This window comes from Sceloporus undulatus, chromosome 1 (assembly GCF_019175285.1).
Source record: "Sceloporus undulatus isolate JIND9_A2432 ecotype Alabama chromosome 1, SceUnd_v1.1, whole genome shotgun sequence".
Lineage (NCBI taxonomy): Eukaryota > Metazoa > Chordata > Lepidosauria > Squamata > Phrynosomatidae > Sceloporus > Sceloporus undulatus.
In genome coordinates, this window is record NC_056522.1 from 220496278 (window position 1) to 220522210 (window position 25933).

A 25933-nucleotide genomic window follows, 5' to 3' on the forward strand; every position below is an offset into this window, starting at 1 on the left:
AGGTGCCAAACCGTAGTCTGCAGACACTATTGTTCTACAACTTCCAGCAGCTCTAGCCAGCATGGCTGGTCTTCAAATTTCTGAAAGCTGTAGTCCAATAATACTTAAGAGATACATGTTCAGGAGCCATTGGTCTTGGACATCTTTAAACTGAGGTATAGTGATTCAAATTACTGTTGGGGAAGGACAAAACCAGCGGCTCAGAAAGAGTGTTAATACTAGGAAAATGTAAACTTTCTTAAATCCAGTTCCTCTGGGAGAAATCTGCTACAACCAATAAAAACCAGGTTATCTACAGCTGCCAAGAGGACCTTTTTGGCTATTGCTCCCTCCCAGACTATGGAATGGCCTACGGGATGAGATTCGTCATATAACCACCTTAGAGAGCTTTTAAAAAGCTGTTAAGACAGCTCTCTTCCAGCAGACCTTTCCTGAATAGACACCCAGCCACCAAAGAGAGAAAGTAATGGATCGATCCCGTTTGCTGTTTGCTTGTCTATTGTTGTTTGTTTTTATTTATTGTTTAAATTGTTAGTGATCTTTTTAAACATGTTTTAATTGTAAAGTATATAATTCTATTTTAAGGGAGGGAGGGTTGGGGGATATGATATGTAAATTTTTAATGCTATAAGCTGCCCCGATTCCCTGAGTGCAGATGGGGCGGGATATAAATAAATTTTATTATTATTATTATTAGTTCTCAATGTATGCATCCTAGCACATTGACTTTGTGCTTCAGCAAGCCATTCAGATTTATACCACCTATGCATCTGGTCAAAAGAAAGGAAGATGATAACATGGCTAAGTTTAGGAGAAAGGAAAATGCAAATAAGTTCTGCAAGATAAAGAGCTTTCTCTCCATTTTGGGGCTTATTCTGCTCTGTAATGCACCTTGAGAACAGTAATGACAAAACTACCTAATTACTACCACTACTAGGTAGACACTAAGTGCAATCCAAAGCAAAGCAGGCACATTTAGGCTACATCTGAACTGCATAAATAACTGCCATGGCTCCATCCTTTAACTGCCATGGCTCTATCCTATACTTTAATTGCCGTGACTCCAGTCTATGGAATCCTGAGATTTGTAGGTTGTTGTGACACCAGAGCTCTCTGACAGAGAAGGCTAAATATCTCACAAAACTACAAATCCCAGAATTCCATCTCAGTGAGCCATGACAATTAAAGAGGTGTCAAGCTGCATTATTTCTGCAGTGCAGTGCACAGCCTTAATCAGCAGCTCATCTTAAAGAAATTTACTTTGAGACAGGCCTTGCTGTTTCACAATAAGTGTACTCATAAGTGAATGATTGTCAGGGAAGATGACAAGTGTGTAACTGCACACTGAAGTCCCACTTGTCTCAATGAGCCTTTAAAGCATCTCTACCTTTCTATTGGACTGTGCCCAGTCTTTGCTTATACAAGTTATTATTTAATTTATGAAAGTGGATGCACCCATCATTGCTCCCATAACATGGGAAATTTCTGTTCATTACTTGTGCAGACAACTCTCCTCACCGGTTTCTGACTCTTCTGCTGACAGCGGCAAGGGAGGTGGGGGTGGCGGCAATGAAACAGAAGGCGTTGTGCCAGAGACTGAACCCCCACCAGTACCAGTCACAACTTCTGATCCTGAGGGCAATGTCCCAGAAGCCACCCCAACAGGAAGAATGTTGATGTCACCATCGCCTTTCTTCTGAATTTTAATAGACCCTTGCTTCTCCAGTTCATGGATCTTTTTCTCCAGTGTGGACTGTCGCTGAATGGCTTCCTCTTTTTCTTTCACCATTTTTCTGAGTGTGTGAACCTGTGTATTTGCATCTTTGTAAATTTCCTGCAAAGAAGTTCACAAGTACAGATTTGTATTCAAAGTTTTTTAAAAAGTGTCAGAAGAAGCAATACAACACAGAATTTCCAGTTAAATCATTGTCTTCAAATGAATTTTAATAATGGTGGTGTATTTGACGGTCCACTTGTCACTTTCTCTGTGTTAATGAAATTGTTTTCACTTTAGTAAACTGTATAGTAAATGTCCAATATGTCCAATAAAGTATCAGTATGATATAAGCTGTGTGAATTGTTTACAGGACAGAGCACTGAAGACTATATTGATTCTAACCAAAGAGAAACACTTTGTGCCAAAATCTAGTTAAACTATGCTGACTAGATCCTCCTTATACCTTCTGGGTGAGATGCCTCAACTTCTGTTGGAAGTAGTTCACTTTGCCCTCTCTCTTGTTCTTTTTGGTGCAACTGTTATCTATGACACTCCAAGCAAAGGGAAGCTGCCTAGCATTTTTAAAAGCACAGATAATATGTAACAGAGATAAATGAGGCTGGGATCCAAACAGACTTATGGGCACATCCAAAAACTTCTTCATAAATGTGATTTTTTCTGAGCATCTGTCTTGACTGCAACATCTCATGCAGAATCATGAAACCTATAAGGCCTTGATTTATTGAAAGTAACCCTTTTTGTTGCTGGAATAAAGGGCAAATAGCATGTCAACTACCACAAAGAACTGTAATCAGAAGTGGTCCCCACAGATGTACTATTGTTCTGATCTCCATGTGGTCCTTTGAATTACAGCTTAAAATCACAAGGAGATACAGTGACCTATATACACCTTGTTCTTGTTAGCAGTTTCAAAACAGCAGTTGAGAATATTTGCAGAACAGAATGAAGAGTTCTAGCTCTTCCTCACTGTAGTGTATGTACAGTAAGTTTTTGGAATATCTGCCTCCCATGGCCTGCAAATAAAATCTAACTTTTATCTACTTTTGATGCAAAAGTGAACCTAGCAGATGACACTTCTCTGAATTTGACATACCAGTGAGTGACTACCTAGTGAACACCTCATGCAACACAATCAGCTCTCAAAGTACACTTACTCGAACAACATCCAGTTCTTTGTTTCTTTGCATGAGTTGCTTTTCCAGTTCAACAATCTTTGCCATAGCTTCATTTTCTGTGTCTTGAAGTTTTTCTGATAACTGGACAAGGAAGAAGGTGTTAAATTGATGGGTCTACTGGTCTACAGCAGTGTTTTAAAGAGAAAGATATAAAGGTTGTATCAGGCCCTGTTGTTTTTAGAAGCCCCAGTCCACTAAAAGATGCCCCATACATCCTACCATTCTCACTGTTTTTTGTTTGAAAGACAGAATATTGCACTTCAGAAAGCTCCAGAAATGGTGATTCTGCTCTGAAACCTCTTAGGCCTTGATTTATTGAAAGTAACCCTTTTTGTTGTCATTGTTGTTGTTTTTACCTGATGTAAACTTCTAGTCACCTTCTTTTAAAAAGAAAAAGAAAACACCTGAAGCCACATTTTGTGCAAAGATGCACGCTAACAGCAGGTTATAAGAGGAAAGGAATCCCAGACCTGCCAAATTGCCCACACTACAGATGTACCATAACACATCCCATGGATGCCCCTATCAGATGCCTTAACTTGGGAATCATGCAACTGCAACAGCTCTGGTCTTTTCTGGAAGGGCAGAACAAGATGATAGTGTTCTGCTCCACTTCACAGATACTGGCCTTTGGTATTCCAGATTTCTACCTTGTCCATTAATTTTTTCTACATCTACATGAGCTTATTGGGAACCCATCCCCTGGAGGTTTGAGCTGAAGTGTCATCATCATATGGATTATCTTCATCTCTAATTCCCCTTTACATCTATAGTACTAGTCACAGGAAAACAACAGTAGTTCCAGACAAGTAGTTGCAGCAGTCATGCATATGGTAAGTGATTTGAAGATTAAGACAGGTAATTTGGAAGTACTGTTCTTAGGGTTTTTTTTTTTTGTTTTTGTTTTTTTGTTTTTTTTTTTTGGGTGGAGGAAGGTTTATCTAGAGCAGAAGTTCACAAAATTCAGCCTGTGCACCCCATGATGCTCTTAGGATTTCAGGTGTGGCCTATGAAGTCCCACCAAACTGCTTTAAAACGCAAAAGAAATCTTACAAATTGACAGAAAATCAGACAAAATGATAGTTGGATGTGATGTCACATGTGGCCTGTTGAGGGGGAGGCCAAGTGGACAAATGCACCCTTACCCCTGTGGACTTGCCCACCCCTATGTAGAGGAAGGCCTTCAATTATCTTTAGACAGAGTAACTGCGAAGTCAGAGTTTCAGTGCTCATACAAAGGAGAACTGTCATGCGAACAGGGCATACATAAACAACCACATCTCCATAAACTAATTAAAACAAAGGGGTACTATGTTCACATTCTTTTGATTGAGGCACTCACAACACTTTTGAGCCTTCATCTCCAGAGGATTTGACTTAATTTAATTATTTACGTACAAACTCCTACCATCCAACCATCTCACTCCCACATGATCCCAGCTGCTGATAAATATTAAACGCAAATGCAAAACAGCTCTGCTTTGCAACCACTTACTGTACATTGTATGAAGCACTGACCTGCCATTATTTGTTTGTTCTGTGTGTGCACAAAATTTGCAATTTATATGTAAATTGGCCTCCTCCACCCATAGCAGAATTCTTGGTGAAGAAATTCTCTTAAGTGATTCCATGTGGAATTGTAAAATTAAATACTCCAGAGCTATTTGAGTCAATTGCCTGATCACAGAAGAACACTACATATATGTAATATGAATAAAGGTAGTTTCATTCATAGCAGAAACATGCCACTAGATCAGAACAGAATGGTCAAATATAGTATATGTCTGGACTAAATATGAATCAAGATGGTAAGTTCAATTTTAATATTAGAGGGGGATCTAACAAGAGAACACTCTCCAACAACATTACTTATGAAAGTTTAAAACCCAAGCTGTGCTCTGTAATTGGATTTACTGAAATTGTAGCCTTATAGAGGTGTTTTAGTAGTGTGTTCTAATGTTGAAACTGATTTTTAGGCTGCATATTCATATTTAATGAAAAGAAAAGATTATTCAGGGGAAAAGACGAAAGGTCACTAAGAGGGTAATCAGATAAAGTTTGGTCACAAAAAATCTCAGCACAATTCTGCAGCAAACTGTTGTAGTGTGTATCTTCAATTCATCTTTGACTTATGGTGACCATGAGGCAAACCAAACTTATCACACAGTTTTATTAACCAAATTTGTTAATAGTCTTGCCTTCCTCTGAGGCTAAGAGAGTGTGAGAGTCACTCAGTAGGTTTTCATTGCCAAGCAGGGATTTGATCCCTGGTCTCCTAGTGACCAAGTCCAACACTGAAACCACTATAACACACTAGCCCTAAAAACTATAAACTACTAATCTATACGAAAGTTCTTAAGGAACCCAACTGAAGATGTGCTCCTGCAGCATTCTGTGATTAGCTAAACAGTCCAACACAGAACACTGAGGAAACATCAAGCAACATGTTCACACCTCCATATGCCCCATGTGTATACATAATATTTTCCTCAACAACATGTCAATATAAAACAGGGACATACACACATACCCGCACACACACAAACGGCTAAGGTTTTACAATCAAAATAAGTCAGCCAAATTTTCTGACCATATGACTTTTCAACATAAATTGTATATACTGCTTGTGCTTCAACAGGAATTTGCCTTCTTTTGCACCTAATAAATATTATTTATTGAGGTTTTTATAGGCACCACACAAAGAAATATCCTGTGAACTGGAATTTCATAACTAACTCCCCTCCATAATTTAAAAACTAATTAAAATGAAGTGGCACTATGTTCAAGATCATGTTGTCAAGATAAATACACACATACACACACACAATTGCAAACAGAGCTGAAGTTTGGGGCTCCACCATCCAGGGCAGGGGATGGGCACTGAGAGAACTGTAGGAAGGAGTATGAATTGCCAAAATTGCCCTTTTTCCTATCCACTTGTGGATGTCATTCCCTGATGGAGAGACACTATTTGGAGGAATGATAACCATCAAAATGAAACAAAAACTAATTATCTAGGTGAAATCATCTTCCCTCTAGATCAAGGGAGGAAACCACACACATGTCTAAATGCTGCTGTACTGCAGTTCCAATTTATCCCTAGCAGCATCACCAGTGGTGAGGAATGTTGGAAACTGCACTGCAACAAAATGAGGAAGGCTACATGAGTTCCATCCCTTCTTTACATCCTCCTCTCCCATCTTTTTATCAAGATATCAATAGAAATAGATGATCAAAAGATTTACCAGCACTCCTGGATATAAATCAGAGAGAGTATATTTTTAATTACAGTCGAATGCCCTGCTTTAGTGATCCTCATAATTCCTTCAGGGGTAACACCTTCTAAAATCAATCAATCAGCCAGTCAGTCAGCCTACCCTAGCCTTCAGAAATCCCAGTTCTTTAAAAAAATTAAAGCATTCATGTTGCTACTAACATGAGAGATATTTTCTTCCAGTTCTTCCACTCTTTCCAAGGCAGCATTCTTGGTCTCAGCATCTTCAAGTAAAGCTCCCACATCAAAGACATTGTCCAGGTAAGCTTGAATCTGCACCTGCAGCTTATCACTTTCTGTGTGTTTCAGCTTCTGAAAGGCCCAAAGCAAAGGGAGAGAATGACAATGAAATGAATTTGGTACCAATGAGGAGAAGATTGATACTGGTGTCATCAATAGCTCACATACTTAATTTCAGTATTACTGATCAATATATATCTGCATCTAATTATACTTGACAGTGATTCTTTTCTCCCTGAGAGCCAAACAAATTAAGTAGGACAACAGAATCTACATTTCAGATCATGCAGATTCCTAGATCCTCTGGCTAGAGAAAAGGAATACAACTGTGTGTTGCCAAAGTTTCAGCAGAGCTTTCAAAGAAGGTAACACATAGTATCTTACCAATCACCTGCTTCTTTCCCATCTTGTGTAATGTCTACAAATATGCCCCTTCTTAATATGCCTTTAAGAATAAGTGTGGACATCTATGGTAGAGGTATCAAAGCTATTTTTGATGTGTCTCCATGTGTTTGAAATTCCCTCCCTACATAAATGCCTTCAAATTTTGAGGTTCAGAACACACTTACTCATGTTGTACATTTTCTCCTTCATAGCAAATAGTAGTGTTGGGAGGTAGAACTGTTGCATGGAATTGTCACAGAGAGAAAATATTAACTTCTCCCCCTGCACCAGGGTTCCTTTTAAGAAAAGAAAGTCATCTGGGTATCTGATCATAGCTCTTCTGCCTAGTTTCTATGTTGTCCTGAAACCTTCTTTGTTTAAGACAACCACTGAACACCTGATCTCCTGCGTGGATCAGTTTTAGATCCTCTCAACCTTCTTAAACTGTATCTTTTTTTAAAAATGTCCTCATTTAATTTATATTGTACTGAGAGCATAATTGAGCTGCTGAAGCAGATAAAAATCAATGACTAAAGATTACTGGAAGGGATCAAGCATCTCTTAGAATTCCCCAGGATCTAGACTGAAAGCTGAAATTTACTTAACAGATCTTCTCTTTGGTCCATATAGCTGGCTGTGTATGTGTGTTTATTTATTTATTTAGAGTATTATCTTCATATCCTTTCTGTCTCCCAGATGCCTGACTTATTTTGTTGAATAACAAGGTGATAATCCATTGTTTTTCAAACAGCCCCGGGCCAGTTTAAAAAAAGATCTCATTTGGATATCACCATCCTATCTATGGTCACTCATAAGTAAGTCCCATTTGGTTCAATGTAATGTTCTGCTACTGTGTTGAGGTCTGTGGCCCTAGTAGCTTTTTAGGAGTTCAGTCAGTTTTTGGTAATAACTATAAAGGTCAATCAGTTTAATATGAATGCTAAGAACTTCTGTGTTGCAGTGTTTCTATAGAATAATGTTTTATTCTAGAACTGTAATTATGGAAGGGCCAGGGTAGGGAAGAAACATATCCTATAGTTGAAGGTAAATGATTCAAAAGAGTTCAGCAATAAATTCTCTCCCTTTTTGGAAATATAAGCCACAGACCGGGTGTAGTGTGATAGCATCAGAAGGAACATATTATATAGAATATAAATATTCTTGTCAGAATATATAAAAAGCACCTCTGATTATGTCACACACTGGAACAAAGCCAAAAACCAGCAAGAGCAAGTGAACTCTTGAGCAACCTCTCTCCCCAAAAGTTTCCATGTAAAAATACATAAAAATTGAATACCACGGGAAGAAAAAAAAATGAAATGATAGAAAAAGAGGGCACAAAATTAAGAGAACACAAAGTCCTAAACAATTATGAGATCCCAAAAAATGGTATTGCTCTTTGTTAATAGCAAAACACGTGGCAAAAAAGATATTGTTAGTGTGAAACAGAGTCTTATTTCTATTCTGCAACTATTTAATGAGTTCACAACAGTGGAATGAAAAACTAATTTCTCCACCCAATAATGTTAGGTGCACATGAATAAATCCACTTCTGTTTCCAACTAGTCTTCTTGAACCACTTTTGAAATAATTACAGAATAAAGGCACCATAAATAACTGGGCATAAATTTAAGAAATGTAGACCCAACCATTTACTTCATGAGGCATTGGTTTAACTTCTTTTTCAAAAGAGAATGCTCCATTTTAGAACAAAACAGAAGCACAACTCAGGCATTCTTTAAGCATGATGTATAAGCAGTGCTATGCCCACCCACTCTGTGAATATTTCCATCACTGTGTTTGTGTAGAATATGAGATTCTGAAGAGGCAAGCCTCCACTATCTATATAGGCTTTCCATGAAGTTTTGAACACTGCAAAACCCTGATTATCTATTTTGGGAAATTTACAGTTTTGGTAAAATACACCTGATTACCTATTGTGGATTGAATGTATCACATGTTCCTTCTTTCTGCTGGATGTGGCTGGATATCCCCTTTCACCCTACAACCAGCATTACATGTTAAGCATCTGATGAACAGATTCCCCAGCTTATCCCTGATTTGATAAATATGTCATATTTTTGTATACAGATCAACCTTCCTGAGGAAGGTTTGCTGGGGTGAAAAGCCATTTAGATGTCCCATCATAAATTCATTGTATCATACCAGTCTTAATTTCTTGCTCTACACACCTTTGAGGAAAGACCATACATCACTGGTAGAATACACACTCTGCCAATGTGTAAGGTCCCAGGCTCAATCCTGGGCACCATGAAGTGAAGCAAGGAAAAACTGCTGTCTGAAATCCAACTCACAACTGCTTAAAACAACACCAAGTTTTTTGAAAAAGAATCCACTCTGATGCATACAAGAGGAAGAAATTGCATAATCATGATCTACCTAATCACATCCAAGTATAAAGGTCAAAACACTCAAATGTCAGAATCAACAGTATGCTTGGTAGGCCATGATGAACCCTGGTGGACTGTACTTACATCCAAATATTCATCCAATCCTAGTTTTGTAAACTCATACTGGAGGTGAACTCTGAAATTCATGTCTTCAACTGAGTGAACAACTATGTTAATGAACTGCATGCACGCCACCTGTAAAGAAACATTCATAGTCACAAAACAGAAGATGACAAAAAAGTAGAGCTATTTTTTGTATAGAGCGGGTGGATAGGAACAAGGACAAAAGATGGAGAATATATTGTATACACATACTGTGATAAGAGTGTTTAAAGATTATGGATGAGGACTCTGTGTGTGTGCATATACACACAGGAATTAGGACTCCTTTAACATAAAAAGGCAAGGAGGATAAATAAGGGGATGATTATACCACAAGGGTTTTTTTAGTATTGAAAAACCCTGATGAGAAGAATCCTCACAAGACTCTTCCCAGATTTATTCTGCAAAAAAATGGCATGTGGTTGCTTTGCGTGGTAAACAGCAATTCCTTTGCAAGAAACTGTATCTTCTGCTGAGAAAATATTTCTGCACAAAAATTGAATTTTCTGTACAGAAAAACCAGTTTACTGCACAGAAAGTGCTAATTTTGCACAGAATAAATCCTAAATTGCAAGCAGACTTTGAAACTGTGTGGTTTTTGAAGATTTTCTTGCAGTAAAAAGAAAACTATTAAAATATTTTTTTTCCTTCAAGAAGAAACTTAGAAATTATATTCCTGCTCTCAGGTAGGAGTTCAAAAAAGTTTATTTTCAGCTAAGCCATTATAAGTTTGCAATCTTCAAACATTTTCTTGATGCTCTTCCTTCTGCCCAATTTTTGTGAGCATCTGTCCTGATTCTAGGATCCCCTCCTGCTTCTGCTGAGCAGGATGAGTCCTCTAGAGATCATCTAAACTGCCACACACCCCCCACTAATTTTAACCCCCCCCCCTTCATTAGTAACTCAGTGGGAAATTATTGGGGCAACCAGTCTTATGCTTTCCACCTCTGATTCTACAGAGACTTTCCTCCCCACCCACCCCTGTGGGGGTTGAGACCTAGCAGGCACATGAAAGAGCATGACACTACAAACATGAAACTTGAGTGATACAAACCACTTAGCAAGAAAAAACAAGCTTGATGGTGACAAATGCTCACAGATCTCTATACTAAGCATGCACATATTTAAAGAGCATGAAATATAGCATACTGAAACAAATGTTCTGGCTTATTTTAAAATAGCATTTTGTTCCCTGGCACAACAGCCATAAATAGGAATTCCTTTTCAAATCCCCTTTCTCTTCTTTACATTAGAGCGCACACACACACTCTCTCTCACACACACACACATATATATATATCAATCCATACTCCTGCCCAGATTCCATGTCAAGTTAATAGTCAGCAAGCTATTATTTTACTGATGTACTTGTTCATTACTATACTTGCTCAAGTTTCAGAAAGAAACAGAGAGCCTTGTTTGACCTCTTCCCCACTATCATGATAAGTATGGTTCTTAATAACGAACAACCTGCAAATATCAAAAACCAGAATGGATGCAGAATACCAAAAAAACCCTCCAGAATCCAACATGCAAAGCCTCTATAGAGTGGCTCTTCTTTTGCCTAGCAGTTCTTCTCTCAAAATTCCTGAACTCTTTCTATTCACATGATGATCTATTTAAAACCAGATGGTAACAGGAGTGTGTGATCTGTCAGATGGTGATGATGATGATGATTTTGTTCATTTATATCCTGTCTTTCTCCCAATAATGGGACTCAAGGTGGCTAACAACATTTAAAAATAAAATAAAAGTGTGTGCCATTAATTCTCCGTTGCTCCTTCTGCACAATTATTTTATTTTTATCATTGATAGAGAGGAGAGTGCAACTGGTAAAAATAACTCAAGGATGCAAATGTTACTGTTACTGAACTCAAATTCAACTTTTTCTACTCCCCAGATTATTCCCCCTCCAAAAGTAGATTGGTGGACTTTAAAATCAATGTTTATTAACATTCCTTTGGTTTTGCAAAAGTTAGAAAATTGATCCTACCCAAGGGAATGTGAAAACTTAATCTCCAGTCTTGCCCCAGACATCTACAATAAACTACAACTGGGATTAATATAATTGCTCAGACCACATTGTCCCCAACATCCTAGAATGCCTGGAAAAAGAGACAAAAGGAGAATTTGAGTGGATTGTGAATAACTTCTTCTTAGACCAATCATGTGGCCTGTGGGTTTCATGTGGCTCTTGGGATCCCCACTGACACCCAAGTCCCCAGACATGCCTCTAAATTTTTCAGTTCTGAGAGTCCCCTTTTGGGGCCAAAATACATTGAAATGGCTTTGAAAACACAAAAGATACCGCATCTCCACCTGGGAACAGCAAGATCCATTCCTTCAAAATGGCCCCAAACATGACTGCAGTAATGCAACATCACTTCTGACAGCCAGAGGCAGCCACAATTGTTCAGCTGTAGTACTCTGGAGGAGATGACAATTGGCCTATGTACCCCTTTGGGCTCTGGGTTGAACTGTTTTTATTTCATACTCTGGTGTTTGCTCTCTGGATTTTTGTTCTGAATTTGCTGCCTTCTTCAGATTATTGTTTTTGGTCCCAGCCTTGCCTTTCCATGGACTTGATCCTGTGGATTATCTGCTATAGACAACATGTTGCTTCCTCTTTCACTTTAGCGAAAAGTGTAAAATTTAATAACTGAAAAAAATGAAACTATAGTGAGTTATCATTGTCCACCTGTTCATGTAATTAGATTCATGTTTTGGGGCAACTATTTATTTTTTTAAAAAATGTCTCTCAGTCTATAAAGGCCTTTTGATTTCCACTGCTGAAACTGGTTCTCTCTCAGTGAAGGGGAAATAAGAGAAGAGAAGGAAATTGGAAACAGTTGAACATTTAAGTGCCACATTTAACTGAAGAACAGAAATAGGAATAGCTACAATGCCAGTTCCCTGATGATGTTCTATTTCATGAGGCATCAGCATGCTGTACATTTCAGATATTTATTCCATTTCCCTCTGAATTACTACTGTATCTTACTTTAAACTAAACATTCCTAGTCTTTGTTTTTATTCTCTGGCTGTTTAAGCAAGATTTTTGCTGGTTTTTAAAGTAAAATTTCCCAGACATGTTGGACCGAATCAAATTTTCCCACTAGGAAACATGGCAAAGCCAAAGATTTTCAACAAAACTTATGAGAAGAGAAAGTGTTGGGGAAATTGTAGAAGTATTGGTTAGCTATCACATTGCATCTTTGCAAAGTCTCTAAAGGAACTACCTATATACTCGTGAACAAGTCTACCTCATGTATAAGTCAAGGGAAGGTTTCAGGGTCAAAATCTTGGATTTTGATATGACCCATAGATAAGACTAGGATAAAACTTAGGGGGCTATAAGGGAGGATAGAAAGGGGAAAATACCACTTCCGTCCCTCCTTCTCCTTCTCCGGACCTCTCCCAAGGTGCTGGAGGAGAGATTTTAACATCGGATTGAGAAAAGAAGCATGTGGAATTAAAAGGAGACTTGTTTCCATAGGAAGCCAGGTCTTGCAAAGTGGACTGGAGAAAGAAGCAAGTTGTTTTAAATGAAGAGGTTTTTCCATAGGAAGCCAGCACTTGCAAAACAGACCAGCGAGAGAAGCAAGTGGATTTAAATGGAGAGGTTTTTCCTTAGGAAGCCAGGGCTTGCAAAATGGACTAGAGACAGAAGCAGGTGGTTTTAAATGGAAGTTTTTCCTTAGGAAGTAAAGGCTTACAAAGAGAAAAAAGCAAGTGTTTTTAAATAGGGAGTTTTTCCGACAGGAAGCAAAGGCTCGCCAAACGGACTGGAGAGGGAAGGAATTGGTGTTCAATGGAGATTAGGGCATCAGGCTTGCTTGCACCACTGGTATACTGACTCTTATATAAGTTTACCCCATATTTTAGGGTCAATTTTGGAGCATAGATTTCTTGACTTATAGTCGAGTATATATTGTAGGTATCTGGTTCAAGTCCCAATTAAAAGAGATCACTAGATAGGTTACAAAATATTAACTTTGCATGATTTTAGAGTAAGGACCAAGGATTCATTGTAATTTTCCTGTGTGACATGAAATGGTTTATGTGCATAAATAGCATAAACTGTGGGCCACAAGCACCAGGATTTAAACTGAAGCAGCTTTCTAAATAATCTCTGAACATGAGATAATTTAGCAGAAGTTGCAATACTGTCAGCAGAGTTGATTGCACAGAAGCAAACAACCATGTTTAGATGGCTATGCTTTTCCTTGTGAGGATGGGAAAACAGGAAGAAAAAGAAGTCTGAAGCTTGTGCGCAGTACCACATATACTGCTAGAAAGCCTAACTTCTCAGACATGAGGGAAATTAAAGAACTTGGAGAGGTCATAAATTACTGTCAGTAAAGAGGAAAACTTCTTGTTTACTTGTGTGTTGTCTGGAAAAAGATGCTGATGTTGAAGATTTGGTTTTTAAAAGGTTTTGCTTTTGGCAAAGAATATATTTGCAGTAGTAGTATACCACTAAATGCTGGTAAAATATTAGTTATAGGAGCTAATCACATAGTTAATTAATTAACTAGTTAATGTTGGATGCTAAGAGCAAGAAGTTTAACATTTAAGGGTGTGCCACATGGTAGCACTGCTTGATGCTATTTGGAATATAAAAGAAGAGCTCTTGCCTTTTCATTGCCACATTTCCCAAGTGGTCTCTGTAGCCCATTTTTAGCACACTTGTACACAACCCCATGGGGGGAAGTTAACATTGCTAGCTGGGCTTTCCCATCTCTTCTCCCCAGAAAGATGGTCCTAAGAGTTCCGAGACCGTAGAAACTGCAGCATGGAGACTGCACATTGAGGGAAGAGTAACCTTTTATGAATATATAATATAATATAATATGCTGACACTTACCATGAAATCTATATTGTTATCTTCATTTCGAAAATGTTCCATCAGCTTCTCAAAGCGCTGTTTTTCTGCACAAACCTGGAGAAAAAAAACATAGATGAATTATATTCAAAGAGGTAGCCATGTTAGTCTCTTGCAGAATAAAAAGGATGAAGCAAGTGGGAGAGGAAAATGTATACGCATATCCTGAAACCCTGTGATGTACAGGCATAACCTGCCATAGCCTCCTTGCCATTTCATAGATCCTCACGCTGTTTGAGCATTGTTCACCTCGCATCTCATTCGTTCACAAATACTACAGTCAGCCTTCTTTATCTATGGATTCCTTATCCACAGATTCAACCCTCCAAGGTGTGAAAATATTAAAAATTATATTTAAATTCCAAAAGCAAACTTTGATTTTGGCTTTTTAGAAAGGACATGATTTTACTATACCATTGAATATAATGGGACTTGGCCATCCACAGATTTTGATATCCACAGAGGGCCCTGGAACCAAACCCTAGCAGATACCAAGGGCTCACTGTACACCATTTTATGTAAGGAAGTTGAACATCCATGGATTTTGGTGTCCATAGAGGGTCCTGGAACCAATCCGCCATGCATACCGAGGGCAAACTGTAAGTGATGACTTTGGACCTTAGCGCACAGGAGCTCCACGGAACGGCCTGAGAACGGAATGGAAGGGGCCTGGAACGAGTGTGGAACGAGTAGGGGACACATTTTACTGCACACAGAAGACCCTTACTCATTCCGCTCCCTTCCCTTCTATTCCCATTCCATTCCATAGGACGCAATTTTTGAGAACTGTTCAGAACAGTTCTCAAAAACTGCCTCCTCTGGAACAGAATGGGAAAGGAAGAGAGGGGAACGGAACGAGTGAGGGACTTCCTTGTGTGCAGTAAAATGCGTCCCACACTCGTTTCGTTCCATTCCCTTCCTGGCCCCTTTTGGACCATTCTCAGGATGTCCCAGGAGCCCTGTGCGGTAAGGTTCTTTGTTCTACACAGCAAGGCAAAATCACAGCTAAGTATTACAAGAATAAGGCTATTAAGCCCTGGGCTTTTGTGCTTTATCTTCTTTCTCCAGCATGACTGTGAGCATTTCAGAAGTTTTCATTTCTATGTTTATTTTTAATTAACCTTAAAAACAATTAGTGGCATTAGTGGAGGCAAGCCATGTACAAACTATAGTTTCTACTAATGGACATGTTAGGCTGGTTTGAGCAGCATATGCATGGAAAGGAACATATCTTGTTTTACTAAGGTCCAAGTCATGCTAAAAGTCAATATGGTAAATTCTCAACAAGCTGCAAAACTCACTGAGTGACGTTAGCTCAATTAATAGTTATTAGCCTAGACCCATTTCACAGGTGATTGTAACGCTAAGTGGCAAGGATGGGATTAAAATTGTACCTGATGCTACATGCACTGCATTCTAACCAGTGGTTTGGGAACAGGTTTTAATTCGCATTCAGTAACTGCAACAAGGAGAGCCAGTGTGGCATAGTGGTTTGGGTGTTGAGCTATGACTCTGGAGACCAGGGTTTAAATCCCAGCTCAGCCATGAAACCCTTGGATGAGTCACACACTCTTAACCCCAGGGGAAGGCAATGACAAACCTCCTCTGAACAAATCTTTCCAAGGAAGCCCCATGATAGCTTTGCCTTAAGGTTGCCATAAATTGGAAATGACTTCAAGGCACACAATAAAACAACTGCAACAAGCACATATATTTGCAGAACAGAAAAGCTTTTCATTGTTGACTGTGATGCCTCAAAATCAAAAATGTTTCCAGCTGGAAACCTACATTTATTAGTATATACATAGGGTCATGAAAGGGCACAACTGAATAGTGCTCAGAACTGATAGCCATAAGAAAAGATAAAGAACTGTCATCTGAAAACGTTCAAGTGACAGTCACAATGTTTAAAATTTTCTTCCCACTATAATAGCAACACAGGCTTGACATAGGAAAAGCTGTCTGAAATAAAAAGGGAAATGGAAAATATAAGCCAGCAGCACATTCAGAACAGATGGGTAACATAAGAATTGGAAAACAAAAGAAGAAAATAGCAAAGAGGGACCTAGGGGGTGGGGAGATGATGGTTTGAAAGAGGAAAACAACTTCTAGCATTATTTGTCATCAAGATTAATGAAATCCAGTCATGAGACATGTGTTTTACATCCTCCACTGCAGTGCTATTTCAGACTGGTCAACATGTATACATCAGTGGTTTTAACCATCTTAAATGTGAAATACTTTCATTGCATATTTGGCACCCACTATCACACTGTATGGCATGTAAGCTTAACTTTATTATTTAATATTTGTATATTCGTATACTTAAAAAAAACTAAAGAGAAACAGATATAAGTTACAGATGAAATCTGTTTACTAAACATGTACATGAAAAGTTAACATGAATATGCAGAGAGAAGTGGGTTCACATATAACTATGGTTTATGTGCTTCTCCTTTTCTTTGTGACAAGAAAACAAGAGATTTAACTTTCTTTTTCAATTATGTTTATTCGTTGTACAGTGGTGCCTCGGGTTACGAAATTAATTCGTTCCGCGGCCGCTTTCGTAACCCGAAAAGCCTTCGTAAGCCGAATTGCCATAGGTGCTAATGGGGAAAAGCCGCGATTCCGTGCGAAAAAGCCGAAAAAAGCACCAAAAGTTTTTTCGTAACCCGAAAAAACATTCGTAACCCGAAACAATAATTCCCTATGGGATTTTTTCGTATCCCGAAAATTTCGTAACCTGGGTATTTCGTATCCCGAGGTACCACTGTACTTGAACCCAGGCAAACTATAATTAGTGCTATCTATATACAATCAATAGGAAAGATGGTTAATTACTGTGACTTGTTTTCTTAAACTACAGTGAGCTCTTGGTATCTACTGGGGGTTGGTTCTAGGATTTCCCATGGATTCCAAAATTCATGGATACTCAAGTCCCATTATATTCAATAGCATAGTAAAATGGTGACCCTTATATAAATAAAATAGCAAAGTTAAGGGTTGCTTTTTGAACTTTAAAAAAAAATTAAGCTGTGGATGATTGAATCCATGGAGGCAGAATCCATGGATACAGTAGGCAAACTACTGTACAGTCGGCCCTTCTTATACATGGATATTTTATACACGGATTCAAGCATACACGGTTTGAAAATGTTCCAAAAAAAGTATACATTTCAAATATCAAACCTTGATTTTCCATTTTTTATAAGGGACACCATTTTGCTATGTCATTATATTTAGTGGGACTGGAGCATCCACGGATTTTGTTATACACTGGGGATCTTGGAACCAAACCCCAGCGTATAACAAGGGTCCACTGTATTTATTTCTGGATGAAATGGAAAAAAACATGATTAGCTGAAGACAGAATCACAAGTTTCCTATCATTTCCTCATTCCTATGACAGAGTGGAGGCAGGCCTCATTCCCACAGCATGATGTCCAAACACTGTCACTGTGTTTTACTTGTTACAGTTCCTTTGGGTACCTTTATGTTAGTACCCTCCATGCCTTTCTAGAAAGATTCAGTTTGGCCTTATAATTACCACCATTCTAACCTACTGAATTTTTGCAGACCTCAGCAAATCACACAGGATCAAAGGCTAGTTATTCATAAATCAAAGTTATTCTCTCCTTGTGTCCTGATGCAAAAACATTTCTGAATAAGGAATCATTTGCTGCCAGTCAGTCATGTGACACTGAGTTCCTAATGATTTTGGAGAGAGCTTGAAAAAAGTGATTTTTTTTTTATCATGCAAATCCAGAATTTCCCAATCAACACAGCCATAGTAGTTGGGAAAGGTTGCAGATATATTCTAAAAAAACAATTTTTCAAGCTTTGTTCCAGAATAAAGGCACATTCAATTAGAAATTGGCTATTAGAAAACCCTATGAAATTCATGGGGCCACTATAGGTCAACAGAAGACTTGAAGGCACACATGCACGCGCACATGCACACACACACGCACGCACGCACGCACACACACACACACTTAATAAGCTCAATGATAAGTTGCTGGTGATGACATCATGTCTGAGCTACTGAGGCTAAAGATTTGCACTTTACCCAAGAAATCCTTACTGTGCCAGATGGGAAATACAATGACAGCCCTTCATATCCACAGATTCTGTACCCATGGATTCAACCATCCATGGTGTGAAAAAAAATTTTTTTTTAATTTGAAAAAGCAAACCTTTAATTTTGCCTTGTTATATACGCTACTTAATAGAAATCCCATTGCCATACTATAGCAACATCCAATTGGCTTGAGGCCATGCTGAATTGGGTGGTGCTAGAAATGTTAGGGCGTGGAAAGACGCGCCGTGTCCACCACGACCACCTACAGAGTTGAACCACGTCGACAGGACGCCAGGGAGAAGGAATCTGAAGAGATGTCTGCAAAGGTATTCAGGCCAAGAAGAAAAATACTCCTTCACCACCGCAAATGGCCTTAAGCTCCCGGCTTGAGAAATAACGACAAGAGCACTTCAAGCCTTCACTCTACACGAGAGCTTTAATAAATAAGTTACTTTAATAACTAAATTACTTTGCCAACCAAACAACCATAACAACAAAAACAGAGAGGCAGTTACTCTAACACCAACTGTCATAACTGACACTTTCTCTTAGAAGGACTGGCAGCATCAACATTCCATAATGCAAGTGTCAACTGTCAACTGCCACTGGAACTGTAAGAGGTTCCGCTACAGCTCTATTTTGTGGTCACATACATGTCATTTCCTAGAAAACCTAGTAATGGTGTCCATTTCCCACCATTCTTTCTCCAGTGTTGGAGGGGTGGGAGGAGGGAGAAGAAGTTGCCAGTTTGGTCTTGCATAGTGGTTTAGACAGCTCCCAAACAAACCCCAAAGCTGGAGCCAGGGAACTGTCTGCGATAATCTCCATTCACTTTCTGCTGCTTCTGAGTTGGAAATGAAGCTAACCACGCAGCACAATTACAATGCTCCCACAGTCAGTATGGCAAATGAAATTGCTAAAAGCCTAGACAGGGGTAACTATGAATCCTACGATTCTGTCAGATAGTGTCTTGACAGTTAAAGTGGTGTCCAACTGCTTTATTTCTATAGTGTGGATACCCCATCAATGTAGTGTACTGGGGTGGAGCATGGTACTGAAGAGCATGGAAATTCACATTTAGACCCCAGCTCAGTTATTGAATATCACTAGCTGAACCTCGGCAAGGTACTAACTCTCAGCACAATGTACACCACAATATTGTTCTGCGATTACCATACTTTAACTTCAAAAAAGGACAGAATTCAAATATAATAACTGATAATAACGACTATGCAATTTTATCAATTGTTACAATAGAGTACAGTATCTTTTTTAAAGTGAGGAAATTCCCTCTTTCTTTTTAGAAAAACAATTTTCAAATGATTAAGTAGTACAGATTAGTGGCAGTAACTAGTTTGCTTTCTAGCTCTTAATCATAAATAAATTGTCCATCTGAAAAAAAAAACCAGACTCTACCAAAGATCAGATCATTGGTTCCTAGAAGCATAACATGTGCAAATATTACACTGCAGCCTATCATAAAGGTTTGTACTAAAAGAACTATACATATCCTTCAGTTTCTTTATCTCAGTTTTTAGTTTTATTTCCCCCATAAACCTAAATAACCTAACTGCAAAGAAGCCAACAAACTCTACCATCAACTGTGTATTTTAGTCTAACTAAACTCAAACAATATTTGCCCAGTATGTCACACAGTGTATTCAATCCATTAAAACAATGGTACAGTTATAGCACATCATTATAATTTTATAATAGTTGTGTCCACAGTTCTTCTGACTGTTTTCTCCATCCGAGACAGGGATGGACGGGTATACAGCTGCCAAAAATAATAGAGGGAAGTGATAAAGTCCAATGCAGATGGACTTTATATATTTGAGAGGAAACCTCACAGGATGTAGAGGGAAATGAAACTTTTGAGGAGTGTTTTCTTATGGTCATCAGACTTTTCTAGTATAGCTTGAAATTAAATGGTTGATCTCTTGCAGTAAGAGTTCTTCAAAGGTCTTTAAGAAATACAGTTCTACTGGAAGGTGGAGTGCATCAAATACATATACAGAGAGAGAATTAAAATGGAAGTAAGTTCCATCAAGATCGAGCTCAATAAGCCTTCTCTTAAGTACATCCAAATGAAAAAGAAAAAAATTAGGTCATGATTACAGACTATTTGTGGTTTTTTGATTCAGCAAAGAGATATAACAAGAACCACTGATAATGTAATGAAGTTCTATTAAATCAAGAATCAATAACTCATAACAACTCTGTTTCCACTCACAACCCTTTGATCCCTGTCAACCACAGATAGCTTTCATATGCTGCTATCAGACAAATCCAGACCTTTAAATGTGTTGTTGTTTTTAAAAAAACTTTTATGGGTGTATGGGTACATTAGTTTTGGGAGCATATTGGCCACATGGAAGAGTTTGAATGGTCATATCTGGTTTCAGACTTGGCTATGGAACAGAGACAGCCTTGATCGCCTTGGTGGATGACGTACGCAGGGAACTGGACAGAGGGAGTGTGTCCCTGTTGGTTCTTCTGGACCTCACAGCAGCTTTTGATACCATTGATCATGGTATCCTTCTAGACCACCTCTCTGGGATGGGGCTTGGAGGTACTGTTCTACAGTGGCTTCGTTCCTTCCTGGAGGGACGAACTCAGAAGGTGGTACTGGGGGACTCCTGTTCGACCCCCTGGCCATTGACCTGTGGGGTCCCTCAAGGTTCTATGTTGTCCCCTATGCTGTTTAACATATACATGAAACCGCTGGGAGAGGTTGTCTGGAATTTTGGGGTGCGATGTCATCAATATGCAGATGACACTCAACTCTACTACTCCTTCCCACCTCAATCTAAGGAGGCAGTCCTGGTTCTAAACTGGATGAGAGCAAACAAGTTGAAACTTAATCCAGACAAGACAGAGGTGCTCCTGGTCAATCGGAAGGCAGATCAGGGAATAGGGATCCAGCCTGTGTTAGATGGAGTCACACTCCCCCTGAAGACACAGGTTCGCAGTTTGGGGGTAATCTTTGACTCAGCTTTAAACCTGGAGGCCCAGGTCTCTGCTGTGACCAGGAGTGCTTTCGCACATTTAAAACTTGCGCGCCAACTGCGCCCATTCCTTGAGAAGCCAGATCTGGCCACAGTGGTACATGCCTTGGTTACATAACGTTTGGACTACTGTAATGGGCTCTACATAGGACTGCTTTTGAAAAGTGTTCGAAAAATTCAACTGGTTCAAAGAGCTGCTGCCAGGCTGTTAACAGGCGCCGATTACAGAGCCCATACAACTCCCGTTGAAACAGCTTCATTGGCTGCCAGTTTGTTCCCGGGCACAATTTAAGGTACTGATTATATCCTACAAAGCCCTACATGGCTCAGGTCCATATTATTTGGCAGACCGTTTCTCATGGTATGAATCTGCCTGGACTCTGAGATCCTCTGGAGAAGCCCTTCTCTCCATCCCAACACCTTCACAAACACGTTTGGTGGGGACACGAGAAAGGGCCTTCTCAGTGGCTGCCCCTAGACTCTGGAACTCCCTGCCCAGGGAGATAAGAATGGCTCCCTCCTTGATGGCTTTCTGATGGCAGGTGAAGACCTACCTGTTCAAACAGGCATTTAAGGAATCACTATAAGAACAGGCAGGAATGTTGGAATAGTTTAATCATTCTGTTTAATGCATGTCATTTATCTATTTATTTTTAAAATGTTTTAATGGTACTTTTTGTTTGTTTGTTTGTTTTTTAATTGCTGTGAAGCCACTCCGAGTCCCAGTCCTGGGAAAAGAGCAGAATATAAACAAACAAACAAACAAACAAATAAATAAAATATCACAGCATGATATTTGAAGGTGGTTTGATATTCTGGCTTGTTCCAAAGCTGTTAACCATAGTTTTGAAATCATATTTCGTTGAAGACTTCCTGGTGCATTTACAAGTGCATAAAAAGTAAGGAACAAAAGGGCTGCAAACATGATCCTATAGACACAGGCCTAGGAGCTTTATCCCATGGCATTTTAATTCAGTTTACCTCTATCTGGATTAAATCTTAATTTGGGCAGCATCCTGATCTTATCAGATGCTTTTTGCTGTCTAATTTGCTGCCCAAATACAGCCCGGGTCCATCCCCGCTTCCAGGGCCACTCCTTCTGGCTCTTTTTGGATCTGGGAGTTTTCTGGCTTGAAAAAATGGCTGGCAGAGTGCTCTTGGAAGCAGGGATGGACTTGGGCTGCATTTGGGCGGCAAATTAGGCTGCTAAAACCATCTCATAATATCAGGATGCCACTTTAATTAAGTTTTAAACCAGATAGAGGTAAGTTGAATTAAAATACTATGGGATAAGCTCCCTAGTTATAATTCAATCAATGTGATAAGAGTATTTTGAAAATTGATATATTTAATGAGGCCTCCCAAGTCAGCAAGCATGGTGGTGATAGTTGTTCTTGCCTTAAGTGAATCAATATTACTCTACCCAGAGGTGTGCAGATCCAGGTAAAAATAGGAGGAAACAAGGAATACTGAAAGGGGTCCAAGAAAGGATACAAACAACTAGTGCATCAATCTAAAGATTAAAACCAATTAAAGGTGCTCTGAGCTGTTGTCACAATTTAGTCACATGCATATAGAAACTAATTGCCGGGGGGGGGGGTCTTCAATGTAAAAGTACATACATTTTAAATTTTATAAAATAAAGCTAATAAACTGTACTGTGTGATACACTAATGGCTGCCTCCTTTTTTCTGCTATGCCGGTGTGCATAGTCCCTTAGACTCTCTTAGTCTTAGAGGAAGTCAATGGCAAACCTCACAAAACCCCATTATAAGGCTGCCACAAATGAGAAATTACTTGAAGGCAGAGAACATGAGCAGCACTTGGCAAAAATGCTACATCACAATGCTTGAAAGTGTCATGTTCCCTCAGTTATACTGCTTGTTACAGTATATTTCAGCCATGTCTAAGGATATATAGGTAACTTGTATGCCTCTCAGATGTTGGCGGGCAACTCTCAATAACTCTAGCCAGTATAAGCCAATACTGCAAACTGATAGGAGTTGTAACTCACCACCACTTAGATATAAGTTTTGTGTTCAGGTACCTGTACCTGAAGATGCAGAGAAACTGCAACCTGGAAGCCCAGTTGTCCAGACTGTGTGGCAGCCGACACATGCAGAGTTGATTGTATGCAGACCTCTTTACTCAGATATCCTTGCTCAATGTCTGAATGTTACAGAGCAGTCATCCTTCCTCTTCTACACTCACAATCATCTTCCCATTAAAGCTGGTGGAGCCTGCTTGTGAGCTCATGGCTTTAAAAAAAAGTGAGCTTCTGGCAACAAACAGCAAATGTCTCTGGACAATTTTATTGCAGAAGAAATGGTAGATACAGTTCATTTCTCATCAACTACAATAAAATTTGACTGCATTTGAATAAACTCAGAAAGCCTTTCTTAAAGAGAAGAGAATACTTAAGATCTCTTCCCACCCCATGTTATGCAGTTGCTGTAGGAAAGGGTCTACCATATAAATAAAATAAAGTATCAACTAATGGAACCATTTTGAAAGTAAATGCAATATATGTATAATCCTTCTATCCCAGGATGTTTTAGAGGCAGGATTAAACTAGATTACACTACTGGAAAAAAATCAAAATGTCTGCCTGGTTTCCTGTCCCATTTAGCAAGTCATAAATAAAAAGCTAACAGGCCTTCCTATATCAGTTTTTAGAAATGGAAAAGGACCCTTCCTTTGACAAACAGTGGCCAGACAATATTGGGACAGTAATGGACTTAATTTATTAAAGCTGGGATGTGAGAGATAGGTTTGATAATATACAATCAAGGGTAAGGCTACTCTTCTTGAGGACACTTAACTTGCTTTGGAGCTCTTCCAAGCCAACAGTTTACAATATAAGACATGCAAAGTTGATGCTAACCTATTACGGAAGATCCAAACACTTTTTCCCCATAAGATCTTGCTGAATGAAATATTACATTTTCTCAGGATTTAACTTTTCAGCCTGTTCCAGCTGTTCCTTCAATTGTGATCTTCTGTTGCTACTGAGAGCAACATGGTCAAAAAATATGTCATGAATACAGCCTATGATGTAATCTATAAGTAGTAACAATATATTTCCCATGTCTGTCGATTTTTACAGACACATGCAAACAAAAACATTATTACAGTATCTATTCTCTATAGCAAGCCCCCCTAGATATTGTTAGATTCCTCCTCTCATTACCCCCAAACACAGATCAAGTTGGCTGAGAGGAATGGGAGTAGTACTTCATTCTCAATGAGAAGGAAATAGGTTTTCCACTCACTCACTCATCGCTGCTATAGGAGATGGTAGTTTTCTCATACACAGAAAGAGAGAGCGACAGAGAGAGAAACATAGAGAGAAACAATCCATAGTCCATGATTCAAATGCACCCTCAAAAGCTGAAGCATTTTAATCTTCATCCTAAATAAGCATTCTTATTTGTTTAGTCTCTCCAGACTGAAAACAGTTACGAGGGTAATCCTGCACCCAGATTCAGGATGAAATGAAGCCAACTGGAGTGACACATACGACAGGCAACCCTCCACATTTGCAGCTTTGACTTTTGCAGATTTGATTATACAAAGATTTGATTAATATGTTCTTTCTTGGAATCTCTAAGTCCTCCACAGTGACTCTGCTGGAAGTTGACCATAGAGTCAAACTGGAAGACCTAGATTCCCATAGAAAACACTTCTCTAGGCATTTGTAGGTCCTCCAGTATGATTTTATAGTCAACGTCTGGAAGATGTGGACTACAGAGTTGTGCTGGATGTGATCTCTCAGGTTAAAAAGATATTTGAATTTTCCACTTTCACGGGGGGTCCTACACCTCAACCTGCAGCAAACACAGAAGTCCCATTTTACAGTATATGGATATCAATGCAAGGCCAGCCCTACTATTAGGTAGGGTGTGATAGCTACCTCAGGTGTTGTGAAAGGGCAACACATTGTGAATGATTATTTTTATTGTTACTGTTAGGGATGGGTAGATGTGCTTGTTCGTATTTCTGTTTCCTGTAACAAACTAACTTGGCTCACTCTTGGTAGTAGATAATACCTTGACTTATATGAAAAGGAGTGTCATTTTCCTGCTCTAACCCATGTAGTAAAATGTCTTGGGCGAGTCCTGCATTAAGGTGTCTATGAACAATCTTGATGACTCTCAGGCTCATGAAATAAAGATTAGCCCTCAAGCTTCCACTGACCTTCTGCAACAAAGCGGTTCAAGGCATATGCTGTTTTCTGATTAAGCAGAGTAACCTACCTCTTTAAAATTATCAAAGGCAGATAAAATGATTTCATGTCCTCCTCTCACGAGACAAACTGCTGCCAACAGTTCCAAGACCAGAGCCTTTGTTCTGCATGAAGAAAAGGGAAGAGAAATCAATTAGAACAACATGATGACTCAGTTTTTGCAAGATGGATATGATGACATCTGAAAATAATATTTTTTTAATGTTAAGCTTCCAAAGGCTGACCCTGCCAAGAGCTTCAAGCAAGATCTGGCAAGCGCTTGATTCCTCCTTGAAGACCCAATCATGTAAACTTTCCCTATTTTTTAAAACTAATGTGTAGATTGTAGTATATCAGTATAAAACTATTTCTCGAGTCTACCAAAATGATCACAAATTTAGATTAAAGCT

The 25933-nt window shown here is 39.0% G+C and overlaps 1 protein-coding gene across 9 annotated transcripts in view; it reads right to left on the reverse strand.

Moving 5' to 3' along the window:
• Positions 1-25933, reverse strand: part of FMNL2 (formin like 2) — a 271926-nt gene that overhangs the window by 37018 nt on the left and 208975 nt on the right. For all 9 annotated transcript variants that reach the window (XM_042473892.1, XM_042473866.1, XM_042473898.1 and 6 more), the window contains exons 9-14: positions 25555-25648; positions 14192-14266; positions 9307-9417; positions 6350-6499; positions 2893-2994; positions 1519-1834 (exon numbers count right to left, since the gene is read on the reverse strand). In XM_042473892.1, the coding sequence (XP_042329826.1) occupies positions 1519-1834; positions 2893-2994; positions 6350-6499; positions 9307-9417; positions 14192-14266; positions 25555-25648 (848 nt within the window). The remainder of the gene's footprint in view (positions 1-1518; positions 1835-2892; positions 2995-6349; positions 6500-9306; positions 9418-14191; positions 14267-25554; positions 25649-25933) is intronic.